Source organism: Marmota flaviventris, chromosome 11 (assembly GCF_047511675.1).
Source record: "Marmota flaviventris isolate mMarFla1 chromosome 11, mMarFla1.hap1, whole genome shotgun sequence".
NCBI lineage: Eukaryota > Metazoa > Chordata > Mammalia > Rodentia > Sciuridae > Marmota > Marmota flaviventris.
This window is the reverse complement of record NC_092508.1, coordinates 6,781,416-6,795,841: the sequence shown is the minus strand read 5'-3', so window position 1 is coordinate 6,795,841 and position 14,426 is coordinate 6,781,416. Positions and strand designations below refer to the sequence as shown.

At 35.2% G+C, this 14,426-nt stretch overlaps 1 protein-coding gene across 6 annotated transcripts in view; it reads left to right on the top strand.

The window, feature by feature from the left end:
• Window positions 1-14,426, top strand: part of Gigyf2 (GRB10 interacting GYF protein 2) — a 132,567-nt gene that overhangs the window by 46,058 nt on the left and 72,083 nt on the right. For all 6 annotated transcript variants that reach the window (XM_071619538.1, XM_027941702.2, XM_027941704.2 and 3 more), the window contains 3 exons: window positions 2,167-2,278; window positions 8,119-8,230; window positions 9,002-9,042. In XM_071619538.1, coding sequence (XP_071475639.1) covers window positions 2,167-2,278; window positions 8,119-8,230; window positions 9,002-9,042 — 265 coding nt within the window. The remainder of the gene's footprint in view (window positions 1-2,166; window positions 2,279-8,118; window positions 8,231-9,001; window positions 9,043-14,426) is intronic.

Here is a 14,426-nt window from a genome sequence, read left to right as displayed (position 1 = left end):
AGTTTGCACTTTTAGCAGTAATGTTAAAGTGTATATGAAAAAACACGAGTTTCCCCCATTTCTAGATGGTGTATTTGGATTTAATGCATGTGATAATTTGGTAGTAAGGTGATCATTAGCATGGGATACTGGCATATAAATTGCAGTTACTCTGACTTATTTATTTTAGTATTACAGTATGTTAATCACATTTTGGAGACGTCATAGTCTTTTACTATAGTAATAGCTAGAGGCATTGTTCAGTACTCTGGCAATAGGTAAGTTATATATGTTTCAACCAATTTAGTTTTATTTAAGTATAATTTGAAATGAGATATTTTTGGTTAGGTGCTTTCTCATTCTTCAGTTACATCTTAAGTCTGTTGTATGATCATATATGAATAGAACTGGAAAAAAAACTTTACATTGATAAGGTTTCTAAAATTTACTTGAACACATTATTTTGAATAAAATTTTGAAAAAGACAAACAGTGAGAAAATGGCCTAGAACTAGAAGAAAGTTCAATAAAGAAAGTAGTTTTTTAAAATCCATATATAGTCTTCCAAAGAGAGAGGTATGGATATCATTTTAATTGGTTTGAAGTCATAATAAAAAAAAATCACTGGAAACCACTTAGGATTAAAGCATGAATTGAGTTGAAGGTTTCTTATTCACTCCAACTCTGAAACTCACTCCTTTCCCATGAGGGCTCTTGGCTTCAGCCACACAAGGTTCATTTTTTCCCCAATATACCACTTTGTACTTTTGTCAAAAGTCTGTTAGGTTCCAAGGGTACAGAAAGAGTGAAGGATCTATTGCAACATTTCCTTTTTTCCCCACCTTTTTTAAAAAAAAGAAATGTTTATTTTTTAATTGTAGTTTGTTGGACACATACATTTATTTTATTTATTTTTATGTGGTGCTGAGGATCAAACCCAGGGCCTGGCACGTGCTAGGCGAGTGCTCTACTGCTGAGCCACAATCCCAGCCCCTTTCCCCACATTTTTGTTAGTGCATTATAGTTGTACATATTGTGGAATTTATTGTTAAATATTTGTACAAGCACACAATATAACAATATAATTTGGCCAATGTCACTCTCCAGCATTCCCCACTTCTTCCCTGCCTCCCACCAATTCAGCATGTTCTTAGTTTAAAACCCTCTTGCAAAATTCTCCATCAAATGCCAGGTATTTTTTTTATTTATTTATAGATTATTTTTCAAAATTTTTATGATTATTTATTGTTTATTGTTTTCATAAGCCCCCATTTATTCCACTTATCCCAAAGGGTTATTTCTTGGCCTCTCCTCTTGCGGTGTGGATACCTACCTCCCCACCATTATCACATTGTACTTGACCCTATTCCAGATTTACTGAGGGTGTAAGTGCATGTTATTGACTGATTGGATTTTTTTAAAAAAGCATTTCCTTTCTTTCCCATTCATGTATTATTCATGTAGCAGATCTTATATAGATTCTTAGTTGGCCTTTGCCCATTCACTTCTGATTCCTGTCACTCTGTCAAATACACCTTTGATTTGCTAATTCACAGTGCTGGACAGAATGAGGCAGAAAGATAATTTTCCTCTCTATCATTCTCTCTTTCATCAGATTCTTAGGCCCTCCTCCCTCATATTGGGGATTGAATCCAGCAGTGCTCTACTAGTTACATCTCTAGTTCTTTTTTATTTTGACACAAAGTCTTGCTAAGTTGCTGAGGGTCTCACTGAAGTGCTGAGGTTGACCTCAAACGTGTGATCCTCCTGCCTCACCCTCACGTGTTGGTGGGTTTACATGTGCATTGGACTTTATGACTCTTTTATTTTTTCATTAGTTGAAAGGACCCTTCAAAACGAGATCTCTCTTACCAAGTTTCCTCTGTTGCCTGTTTACCTTGTTTGCTTCTAGTTATATACAGCATTTAGTTTGTTTACTTGTGTATTTCCTCAATGTACCTAGCATCGTGTAAGGTATTAGTTTTCATTGTTATTGATCTGAAATGTTAATTTGAAATTGTCAGGTAAAACCAGGTTTTGGATTATCTGTGCATCTTGTGTAGTTTTGATTTCACATTGCTAGTAGTATTTAGATGCCATTTTATACTTGGCAGTGGGAGGTGGGGAGAAGCAACATGTAGTTTTATCTGTTTTATCCATTTTTCTTTCTTTTTTTATTTTTTGGCAGAGAAACTTTTCCATGTCTGTAAATAGTGCCGCTGTCCTGCGATTGACAGGACGAGGAGGAGGAGGAACAGTGGTGGGGGCTCCTAGAGGTCGAAGTTCTTCAAGAGGGAGAGGTGAGCGAGTTTTCACATGAAAAATAATGATGAAGGAAGAGGAGGATAGGGAAATCACTTACTAAATATTTTAATGCTTATTTTAAAAACAACAGTTGCTCTTTGACATTAACTGCATACTCAATGCCCTGCACATATCTTCCCTAAACAAAACTTCAAGGCATCTTCTCTGCAGTCCCTGGTTTTGAGCAGAGGAGAGTAATTCCAGTGGTAGAGATTTGAACATGAGGGAGCCTGGACAGTCCCAGTTAATATGTGAAAATTCTAGTCATCCATGTTTCTCGTCCCTGGAGGGCTCTGTATTTTGGGAATCAGAGTGTCCTAAAGGGTCTTGGCTGCTGAAGCAGTACTGAGGCCCCTGTGGTCTCCATGCATAGACTTTCTATATGAGAGCTGTGTGCTAGGAATGACCTCAGTCATAGAGGGACTTCATCAAAAATTGTCTCATCAATGCTAGGAACTTTTTAGGGAATAGAACAAAAAACAATTAGGCAGTATTTACTTATATAACATACTTTTATAGATTTATGTCTTAGAAAAGTAATTTGTGTTTTACTGTTCACTTGCTTTTTTGATATCTGCTTCTTATTTTGGGCCTAGTGATTTTCTGCTAAATAAAGACATTCATGATATTATAATATAAAAATTTATTTGAGTATTAACCCTGTGTTGGTTAAATTATATAGTAGCCTGAATGTATCTCATTTTCTCTAAGAGAAGCTTTAGAAGTAGAAGAATGTAGTGTCTGCTTTGACAGACCATTGTCCCCATTTCTTATACCTCCACATTAGCTTGATCATGATATGGGGTACCTGAATTCCTTTTGCAACTTTAAGATTGTGCCTGGGCTGGGGATATAGCTCAATTGGTAGAGTGTTAGCCTCACATGCACTAGGGCCCTGGATTCAATCCCCAGCACCACCACCAAAAAAAAAAAAAAAAAAAAAAGTGTGCTTTCTGAATAGGGTAATTTATATACAATTAGGTTTTTTTAGTATTTATTTATTTATTTTTTGTAGATGGACATAATACTCTTATTTTATTTATTTATTTCTATCTGAACCCAGTGCCTCACAACGTTGAGGCAAGTGCACTACAACCTCACCTCAGCCCCAGGTTTCTTTTAATTTGTATCCAGGGGCGCTCTACCACTGATCTGCATCCCCAGTGTTTTTTATTTTTTATTTTCAGATAGGGTCTTGCTAAGTTGCTGAGGGTCTTGGTAAATTGTCAGGGCTATCCTGAAAGTTATGATCCTCCTCCCTCAGCCTCCTGAGTCATTAGGATTATAGATGTGCACCATCATGCTTAACTAATTAAGTTTCTTTTAGTTGTTTATGTACAAAGTAGGAATGCAGGTGTTATGAATAGTGAAGATGTTAACTAAAACTCTTCACTTGTTTTTGTAGGTACTATTACCTACTCATGTTTTTTTCTTCTGAATTTACTTATCTTTAGAACAGTGGTTGTTAACCTGAGGAGTTGTTAGACTCATCTGTAGGCCTTTCAGGAAATGCCACTGCCACAGTAGTAGTGAGATTGTGGAATATCTGTGCTGCAGTACCTCCATGGGCAGCTCAGGTTTGCACACCTGGCTAGGTTCCTGTTGTTCAATTTGCCTGAGAATTGCCTGAGATCTCTGCGTCTTGGTGATGTGTTGGTGTTTGAGGATGTGACTGACCCCTCATGGCTCTGCCTCTAGTTGTGCATTTTCTGTGTGTTCCTGATTTAATGTGACAGGAGAGGTTTCACCCAGGCAACTTTGCCTCCAGTGCCTTTCAGGTTGTCAAAGAGAGATCTTCTTAATCAAGAAGTATGAATCACACTGATTCTCTGTGCTGCAGATATGAACTAGTCTCTCCAGGCCCTTATAAAAAACCCTGTGTATTGACAAACAATTGGATTCTCTTGCTTTCTGGTTTTATTGAAATGAGGATTATAACATAGAACTCTTTTTAAGAACTTAAATAGAGTATGTATAAAATACATGCTGTGACATAGAAGAACTAGTGACTAAATCAGTGTATAATGTGAAAAATCATAAAACTAGTCAAATGAATGCACTTGACTTTGTGAAAAATACTTTTAACTCCAATGTCACAACCACCTGTAGTTCTGTTTAGTAATCTCTGCAGCTCATTTTACAAAAGAAGGTTGTAATTATTAAATCTGTGGTTTTGTATTTTTCAATTACTTAGTTTTAATTTGGTGGTTAAATAATGATTATTGCAGCTTTTCTTTGCATGGGCAGAGCTAACATAGATGATTATTTTGTCTCTTTCCAACTCTAGGAAATGTTGATGTGAAAATTGAGTTGTAGATTTCTAAATAATCATTAAACAATTGGTTGGAGGAAACAATATAATGTTGTCTTTCTTTTTTATCTGGTTTGGATGTTTAAAAAGAAAACAGATCTGTGCAATTGTCAACCACTGTTCTCAGCATTATTAAAAGGAAGCATATTTAAATTCCCAAAAGAATGATATGAAATTTCAGACAACAGGACAGTCCTTTTGTTTTTGGTGGTGCTGGGATTGAACCTAGGGCCTCAGGCATGCCATTTAAGCTTTTTACTACTGAGCTGTGTCTGCAGCCCTGTTTAGTTTATTTGGCCTCAAACTTGTGATCCTCCTACTCAGAGTAGCTATGATTATAGGAGTGCACCATTGCGCCTGGTTAAATTTAGCTTTTTGAAAGGTTCATCACATATTTTCTTATTCTTTCATGGGAACCATATTTGTAAATGATTTAAATTTGATAAACTGGAAAGCTGTAAAATCTGACTCTTTTTTATGTGTACATTAATCAAGCTTCAATCTCATAAGCAGGACCAGGACCAGTGCTAGTACTCGCAGAAAATATTTTATATATGTTTTCCTGGTAACCTGAAAGCTATTTTTTATATTAACGTGTTTCTAGAAAAAAAATCTTCTTTAAGATGATACATGTGTAATGGCTTCCCTGAAAAAATTGTTCTCTAAAGGAGAGCGAACTTTTTTTTTTTTTAATCCCCAGATCATCATTGTGGAATACCCTGCTCTTACATTATAGTTTGTTTTGCACTGTTATAAAATGTATACATTTCATAAAGGGGAAAGGTACTTAAATTGTGAGTTGATTTTAAGTTGACTTAAAGTGAATTTTATAGAACTGAAAGGTGACTTTAATATTGTTACAGTTCAACTGTGATTCTCACCAAAGTTCCTAAGATTACCCACATACAATTCTGTGCATTATTTTAATATTTCATAATGTGGTCATACAAAAGTACAGATATATTCTGTTCTTGATAGATAGTAAGGAAGAAGTGAATAATTGGAATAATTTTATTTGGCTTTGGAATACATTCATGCTTTTATTTAGTATCCATCATTTTGGAGATAGAGTCCCGTAATAGAGTGCTTGCCTAACATATGGGGACTTTGATTCCATCCCTAGCACCACAAAGTAAATAAATAAAAAGATTAGTCATTTTTCTATTGAGTCATTTTGTACTGTGGGAGGAATTGAGTTCAGGATGATGGCTAAGATTTCTTCTAGTTATAAGTACATCCCCCAACCCCCATCCCTCCTCCATTTTTCTCACCAGTGTATTAGATACAGATGTGTACATTAGTTAGGAATATAGTACATGAAGTATAAAGCTGAGAGTGTATACTTTACTTTCTGCCTCCAGATCCAGCAACTGGATAGTCATTCTTCCTGAGCCTAACTGTGCAGCAATATTGGAATAATTTTTATATGCATTTCTCTGTGGTATGCTTTTGTTATTCAGTAGCATAATGTAGATTTCAGTTAGTATCAGTGCTTTGTCTTCTGTGGCTTCATAATGTTATACCATATTGATTTATCAGAATTTTTATAGCCAATCCTTTATTGATTAGGTTGTTTACTATTTTTAAAAATTGCAATGAACACTTTCATATACATGTATAATTATGTATCACTTAAGGGGTACATTCTGAGAAATGCATCATTAGATGATTTTGATTTCATTGTTGTGTGCACATTATAGTATACTTACACAAACCTAGATAGTATTTCTCAATTACTTGACTTGGCCCCTTGTTGCACTTGAGAGACAAAGTGTATGAGGCTGCTGCCAGTATAACATGGCATACTGTTTTACAGTAAACTTTTTTTTTTTTGTACCAGGAATTTAATGCAGGAGTGCTTAACCACTAAGCAGCATCCCCAGCCCTTTTTATGTTATGTTTTGTTTTCTTCTTGAGATAGGGTTTCATTAATTGCTTAGGATCTCCCTAAGTTGCTAGGGCTTGTTTTGAACTACCGATCCTTCTGCCTCAGCCTCCCAAGCTGCTGGGATTTCAGACATGTGCCACCATCTCCAGTCCAGTAAACTTTTTTTTTTTTTTAATAAGTGGAAGGAGTATGCTCTATAATAGTGATAAAAGTATAATATAATAAACACATACACCACTGACATAGTCATTTATTATTGTTACCAAGTACTGTGGATTGTACATTGTTGTATGTGCCATATTTTTATGACTGGCAGTATAGCAGCAACATTATCCGAACATGCGAGTAATGGATTGCTCTCTGAAAACATTATGTTGGTAGGATGTCTCTACAGGTAGATAGATAGTTTTCAGCTCCATTGTAATCTGATTAATTACTGTTGGAAAAGCAGTCCAAAATTGACCAAATTTGTGCAAGTATTTCTGTTGGGATAAATTTTGAGAAGAATTGTTTAGTCAGATGTTGGTAGATTTAGCCAAATTACCTTTAATAAAGGCCAGTTTATATTTGAACCACTAGATCATCTAAATCCCTATATCTATACAGTAATCAGCTCTGTGGCTGGAATTTAGTCCTGATACTTTTCCTTATCTCAAGATTTGAGTAGAAGGTAGAGGGTGCTTTTTTTTGGCCTCTAAGGAGTTCTTTTATGAAATTGACAGTTTTAGAATTGACCCTATTAAGTTATCCTTTTTCTGAGATTAGATAAATTACTTTAACATTTTGCTTGACTCTTTTACTGTAGTTTCTCTTTTCACACTCTTCAGATTAAGATTTCTCTCATTTTGATTGAAAACAATTCAATAAAAGGCTTAATTTGCAGTAACTGTTTATGGATCTACTTAGAATTTCACTATTGAAGTTTTTATTAAAGAGCTTATGTTGCCAGGCTCAGTGGCAAATTTAAAACAACGATAACAAGGGCTTTCAGCTTGAATTTGTTCTTACTGCATTATTTTGTATTCTCCTTTCCTTTATTCACTTTCTATATTTAAGTTTCCTTATGTATCATGGGGGATTGCTTCTCTAAATTGATGTCTCTCAGATGACTTTTCTTGATGATAATGGTTTATATACCCAAGTAAGGCATAGCTATATCTTGGTTTGTAATCCCAGCAGCTTGGGAGGCTGAGGCAAGAGGATTGAGACATCAGAGCCAGCCTCAGCAAAAGCAAGGTGCTAAGCAACTCAGTGAGACCCTGTCTCTAAATAAAATACAAAAATAGGGGTGGGGATGTGAATCAGTGGTCAAGTGCCTCTGAGTTCAATCCCTGGTAACCCCCACCCCCTCCAAACAACAACAACAACAAGAGTTTATGTTAATTTTCATTATTGCTCAGGACTGGGTGGGACTCTTCCTTTAGTTATTTTTTTATTTTTTTATTTTTCAGCCTTGGGTGGGTAGTTACTTTGGTGCTATCATTGGTCCCACAGGTTAAGATCCATCAGGCCTTGTAAAATATTTAAATGTATATATCTTATTTGTAGAGACAGAACTTTAGAGGATAATCTGTCTTGTCAAATGTGCTGGATGTTGACTTCTTATTTTCCATTTTTTCCTGTTTTCTTATTTTCAGGCAGAGGTAGAGGTGAATGTGGTTTCTACCAAAGAAGTTTTGATGAAGTAGAGGGTGTGTTCGGTCGAGGAGGTGGCAGGGAAATGCATAGATCACAGAGCTGGGAGGAAAGGTAATGAAGGATTCAGATCTTGGTGTAAAGATTTCTTGGTATATAAAACGTACTTATTTTTTGCTTTCTGCAGAGACGCCTCTGTGTAGTTACAAGGTTTTATTTATTTTTTAAATGCTGTTAATTATTGAATATTAATTTGTGAAAAAAAATGATCCTTATTTAAAAGAAGATGCATATTGGCACTAAGTAATGTTAGTGCCAGTATGGATGACAGTTTGCTTTTTGATTAGTGTTCAGTGGGAAGCATTGCCGTTTTGAAAGAGGAATTAAGAATTAACCTGCATTGTAAAAGCATCTTCCTTTTATTGTTTAACTTTATATGAAGTCTGTGCAGATGAGTGAGAACTGTTGCACAAAGGTGAATGTACAAAGATGTTCACTCTGATGACATTTATACTATAAAATATTTGAAAACAAGTGAAACAGACTGACATTGCCCTGATAATAATAGTATAAAATAAAGTGCTATAAATAAAATACTATATAACAAAGATAAGGATGATTTTGAACATGTTTAATGATTATGGGGAAGCACATTCAGGTTCCATGTGTTTAATTAAAAGAAATAATATTCTAGGTTAATAGAAGCTGTATCTTGGTTTGTGGTGTAGTACTTTCCTTCCTATATTTTCTAAAATTTAGACAATACCACGCATTTGAAGAAAGAAAAATCTACTGTTAATGGAAATACAGGAAAGTGGATGCCATGGATGGAAAGTCTATATATTATTTGCAAACCTTGTTTGAAACTTGTTTTATCTTTTCTAGGGGTGACAGACGTTTTGAAAAACCAGGGCGAAAAGATGTAGGTAAGTAAGGTTCTTGAAGTATATTGTGGCCCTCCAAGGCTCATAGGAAAGGATAAATTTATTAAAAATTGATTCATTACCTACACCTCTCCAGTAGATGGGGTTGTAGCATTGTTTGCACTTAGAATTTTATAATTATTTCAGGTCTCCATTGCATGAAACCAGAGGTGATGAATGAACCATTTAGGATTTACTTGTTAGGTTTGTGTGTTCTCTACAAGGCCTATATTGTTCCTAAGCCTCCTGTCCCCTTTTTTTCTGCAGTACTGGGTATTAAACCTGGGAACACCCCTAACCCTTTTTCGTTTGAGACAAGGACTTGCTAACTTTCCAAGTCTGACCTTGGGCTTGTGATCCTTCTGTCTCAGCTTCCCAAGTAGATGGGATTTCAGGTGTGTGCTACTGTTCCCTGGCATTAGGACCCCGTTTTGAACTGAAATTTCAGGATAGGAATCATAATTCCTAGGATATACAGCATCTCATATGTGAGAAGAAATAGGGAAAATGCTAGTATCTTTGCTTTAGTAGTAAAAGCTGAATCTACAATTTTTTTTTTTTGTATGTGGTATATACTTTCTGTTTTCTCGTTTTAAGAGCAATTAAATTATATAGTTAAGATACTCACTGAAGTGGAAGAGGATAAGGGGAATAGGAATTCAGTGTTGCTGAATTAATCATGGTTTATATAAAATAATTTATAATGTTAAGATGGTTTTCAGACTGATTAAAGGCACTGCATTATATACTGCCTGTAGATATTAGTATCTGAGAGAAAAAAAGCCTATTCATACTACTGTTGGGGTTATGAAAATTACCACACAATTTCTAAATTCCTCCAAGTGCCAGAAAAATTCTTCAGTGTTATTGTATGATAGTGACAAGCATTTCTCATCAAATGTGTTAAATATGTAAATACCTTTCATAGACTGATTTGCAGACTGTTTTGAGAACAAAGTAGTTATTAAACAATTTTTGCTTTATTGTTTCATATAAAATTTATTTAAACGCATCAGTGATTTCAATTTATTATTCATTTACATGGCTTTGGAAATACTTGCTTTACATTAATGAAAAAACAGTTCATGAGTGAGGCATGAAGAAATTTGAATCAGTCTGTGTGGATAATTTGTTGTCAGCTTTACCCATATTGTAGACTATTGGATGAATGTTATCTTGGAGGACTTGTTAGGACCTCTGCTCTCAACCTTGTCTGATTCAGTACTTTTACCAGTTAGTAGGGAGAGGCAGCAAGATTTAAATAATACATGATTTAGAAACAAAAGATTGGGTATTCTGAATTCTGAGATGTTTATTAATCTGATAATGAAAAAGGTGGTAATGACTGAAGAAATTTTTAGGATTAAATGAGACTGCATGAAATTTCTTCATTCAACAAATATTGGAATTCCTAATTGTGTGCCTCCCCTTGTCCTAGGTGCTAAATACATATTCCTTTTCTTTGGAAGACGTTGGTGTGATGATTAGATTTGCAAATCATTCAATGTTAAGAGGGCTAGCTGTAGAGTGGTACAGTTTGGACTTGGGATCAGAATTAAGGTGGAACAAAAAACCTGAGTCTAATTAAATGGATATTGAACAGCAGAAAAAGCTCTCTTATAAGTTACTGAATTTAAAATGTAGAGTAGCTGTGTGTAACAGCCTACTTGGGAAAGGCTCAGCTCTGTCAGCTGATAGTATGCTTCATGTTAATCAGCAGCTTGATGGTGTCCTCAAAGCTGAGTGCAGTATTTATTAGACCTAAAGTCTCCTCAGGTGCAGAGGCCCATTGTCATTTATGTTGTCATAGGACAACCTAAACATTCTGTTTATTTCTGGGGCCACACCTTGAAAGGTCCATATATTGGAGTAGGTGGTCCAGGCATTTAAAGCTTTGTGATGAGGACTGCATAAAGAAAATGGGGCTGTTTATATAGAAGACAAGGCTGTGGATTGGGCAGAGTGGGCAGCAGGGTTTACAGGGTCACTGTCTGCAAATATTTGCTAAATGATCATGTGAAAGAGGAATTAAGAATTAACCTGCATGAGTCTCAAGGACAGAAAGAGGCTGAACGATGGAAGGTTCAAGGAGGAAGGTATTTGATACATTCTCTGATAATTAGAGTTGTCTGAAAATGACTAAATATCTGAATTTTAATTTGTTGATTCATATTTACACTTTGTGATAGGAATAGATGAGTGAAAGTTCTTTTTCATCATTATTTTTAGTTCTTTTGTTAATCCAACGAATTTTCCTAGCCTCCCTCTATTAAAAATAAAGGTGGTTTTCTTTGTACCCTATAGGAATAACTTTGAAAAGGTGAATTTCACAAAACCAAATTGACATGAAGTTTTCAAGAACATTAAGGAGGTTGATATGCTAGCTACTAATATAATAAAACATGGCAATTTCCACACACATAGTATAGGTGCATGTTCTTTTTTGGGTATCGGGGGCTGGAAATTGAATTCAGGTGCACTCTACTTCTGAACCACATCTCCAGCCCAATTTTGTATTTTATTTAGAGATAGGGTCTCAGGCTTTGAACTTATGATCTTCCTGCCTCAGTTTTGTAAGTTGATGGGATTACAGGCGTGTGCCACCATGCCTAACTGCACATGTTCTTTTTTTTCATAGTGGCTTTTATTGAATGCTTTTTGATAAGATGCTCCTTCAGGTTAACTGTGCTAAGGATCCTGATCTTGTTTCATCACATAATCTTTTTGTTGAAAGTAATATGGATTAAAAGATTATTCAGTACTAATCTCGTTCATGGAACACTTTGATATATGAGTCTCTTGTGAGATGATCTATGACATTGAACTAAGATAATTCAAACATTGAAAATTCCAGAATGATTTGTTCCTTATAAAATTTTGAGATTTTCATATCATGTATTTGCCTTTTTTTTTGCTGCTCAGGGCCTCACACCTCTGGGCAAACACTATCATTGAAATGTATCCTGCCCTCGATCCCAACCCCCTATATTTGCTTTATATAAGAAGGAAATGGTGGAATTACTGATAATTTGGGGTAAGAGTCATGTATAACCTTGTGAATACCCATGGACAATGTGGAGGTAGAAAAAGACCTGTGTTGTTGGGATTGTAATTAGTAGTAATTGATTACTGCACAGGGGGAGATCAGTTCTTGTAATAATCTTGTAGTATGATTCTGTGGGGATAATGTTGTAAAATGAATAATCCACACAATACCAGTAAATGAGCTTAGCCAAGTGTCATACTGACTAGTGCATTTTGGTGTGAAATACTTGGGAACAGACAGAAAATTTTGGTTGTAGACTATTTATGACAGTAAATAATATGGGTTTTTACATACATAAATCTAGAACCTTACAATTTTTAGAAACCACGTGTCTTCAGTTTGTTAAGAGTTGTCAGACCACCTGTGTTGGTTTCTAAGACTTACTTTATATTAGTTCCAGAGTTGTCTATCTGATCATGTATGAGCTCCCTGGTGACCCAGGTTAGTGAACTGCACAGCCCTGGAAGGTAGTGCTGCCTTTCGTACTTCCAAGTAGTTTTCTCCTCCTCTCCATTTTTCTGGGAGACTAATGGTCTCTGCAGAAAATAAGCTGGAGACTGTGATTTTTTGTTTTGAAAAATGATGAATAGTGCTCCCAAAAGCTTTCTATTCCCTGCATTGAAGTTTATGATCACATTTTTTTAGTTGTAAAATATTTTTTAAATAGCATTAGTTTAACCGACAGCATTAATTTTTTTTTTTTTTTGTGGGGGTAATGTGTGGGGGAAGTCACATTTAGTTTTTCAGAGGTCAAGTTTATGTAAAGTTTATGCATGAATTGGGTGATATGAGACTGACTTAAATGGGAACATCAAGCATCTAGAGGGAGACTCAGAGCTCAGGCCTCACACTTTGGCATGTTGTGTCACCTTGAACAGCTTCACTCAACTGTTTAAATAGTTGTCTGTGTAGGTGACATAGTGCTCTTAGGAAAAAAACATACCACGTGAGTCTTTGATACTGCATTTATTTTCATAGGTTAGGCAAATCTTGTTAATTTATTATAAATGAAATAAGAATTCCTGCTGTTGTGTTACAATAGTTTTGGGTTGGGGAAAAAAAAATCTGTTGGTCTGAGTCCTACTTAATGAATGCCTAAGATTCTTGACTAGCAAAGTCCGTGATAATTAGGTTTCTGTATCCTTGATATTCTTCTGCTATTACCAGTCTTAGACCACTCCAAAGTTCTTCATTATTTTCTTTTCCTTTTGGTCAAAGAGTAGAAAAATGTGACTTGCTGCTGTGCCCTGCTCTTTACAACTGCTTGCCTTTACTCAGCTAGTATTTATTTCAAGAGATGATTCCCGCCTGGGTCATCACCAGTGGGGAAGGTTAATCTTTCGCTTTTCCACATGAGCCTGAATAAGGGAAATTTCAGAAAAGAAGAGCAGCTACAAATCTGTTTGAAATCTGATAGGGCTTTTGGTTCTTGTTTTGCTTGAGGACAGCTTCATTTTTTAACTGAAATGAAAATAATTCAAAGAAATGTCTTAAGCTGGATATAGAGAAAGTATTCATCTTAGTATATATAAATGAAAACCAAGGCAGAGAAAGCATAATTTTCATGGCGCATTAGACTTGGAAAGAAATAATAGAGATCATCTAGTCCAACCTCCTACTGGTGAATAAACACTCATTTTGTGTTTATAGAAAAAACTATTTGATGTTGGAAACAGGAATTTGGGTTTGAAAATACTTTGTTGCCCAATTATTTTTTGCTTTATCTATTGGAGTTTTTTTTCCTAGTTGACTTATATCTAACTAAACCTTTATATATCTATAAAAACTTAAACATATGCATATTTATGAACTATTTAGAGCCATCATGGTTTTTCATGTCATTGAATGAGTCATAGGGAGGAAGAGAATTTTTTGCTTAGGTTAGAAGCCATTCAGATGAATAGGTGAATATAGGTTCTAAACCATTATTTGATTATAATGCAAGTGAGTGTTAAAGCACAAATAATTTGTATCTCCTTTCCACAAATATCACCTTGAAGGTTTGGGTTAGAGCTTCTATTACTTGCTCTGATCACTTTCTGCCACAAATACATGAATATATACATGTGTTTGGGAGTCATGTTCAAATGCTTTTATGGGTTATGTATGAATCTGTGCTGTTGTTATTTTGAATTTCCATTCTTAGCCATTAAAAATTTAGGATGTGATATGAATAAGAACCAAAGGAATAATCTTTGCTGTCTTGAAAAAATAACAGTTATAAAAGGATGTTCACTAACTATTGTGAAATCATTTTTCCACCCAGGGAGCTAGGTTTGAAATCATACTGCTCCAATTTACAGATGAAAATAAGAGATTTATGGTTGATTTTCTTACAGTT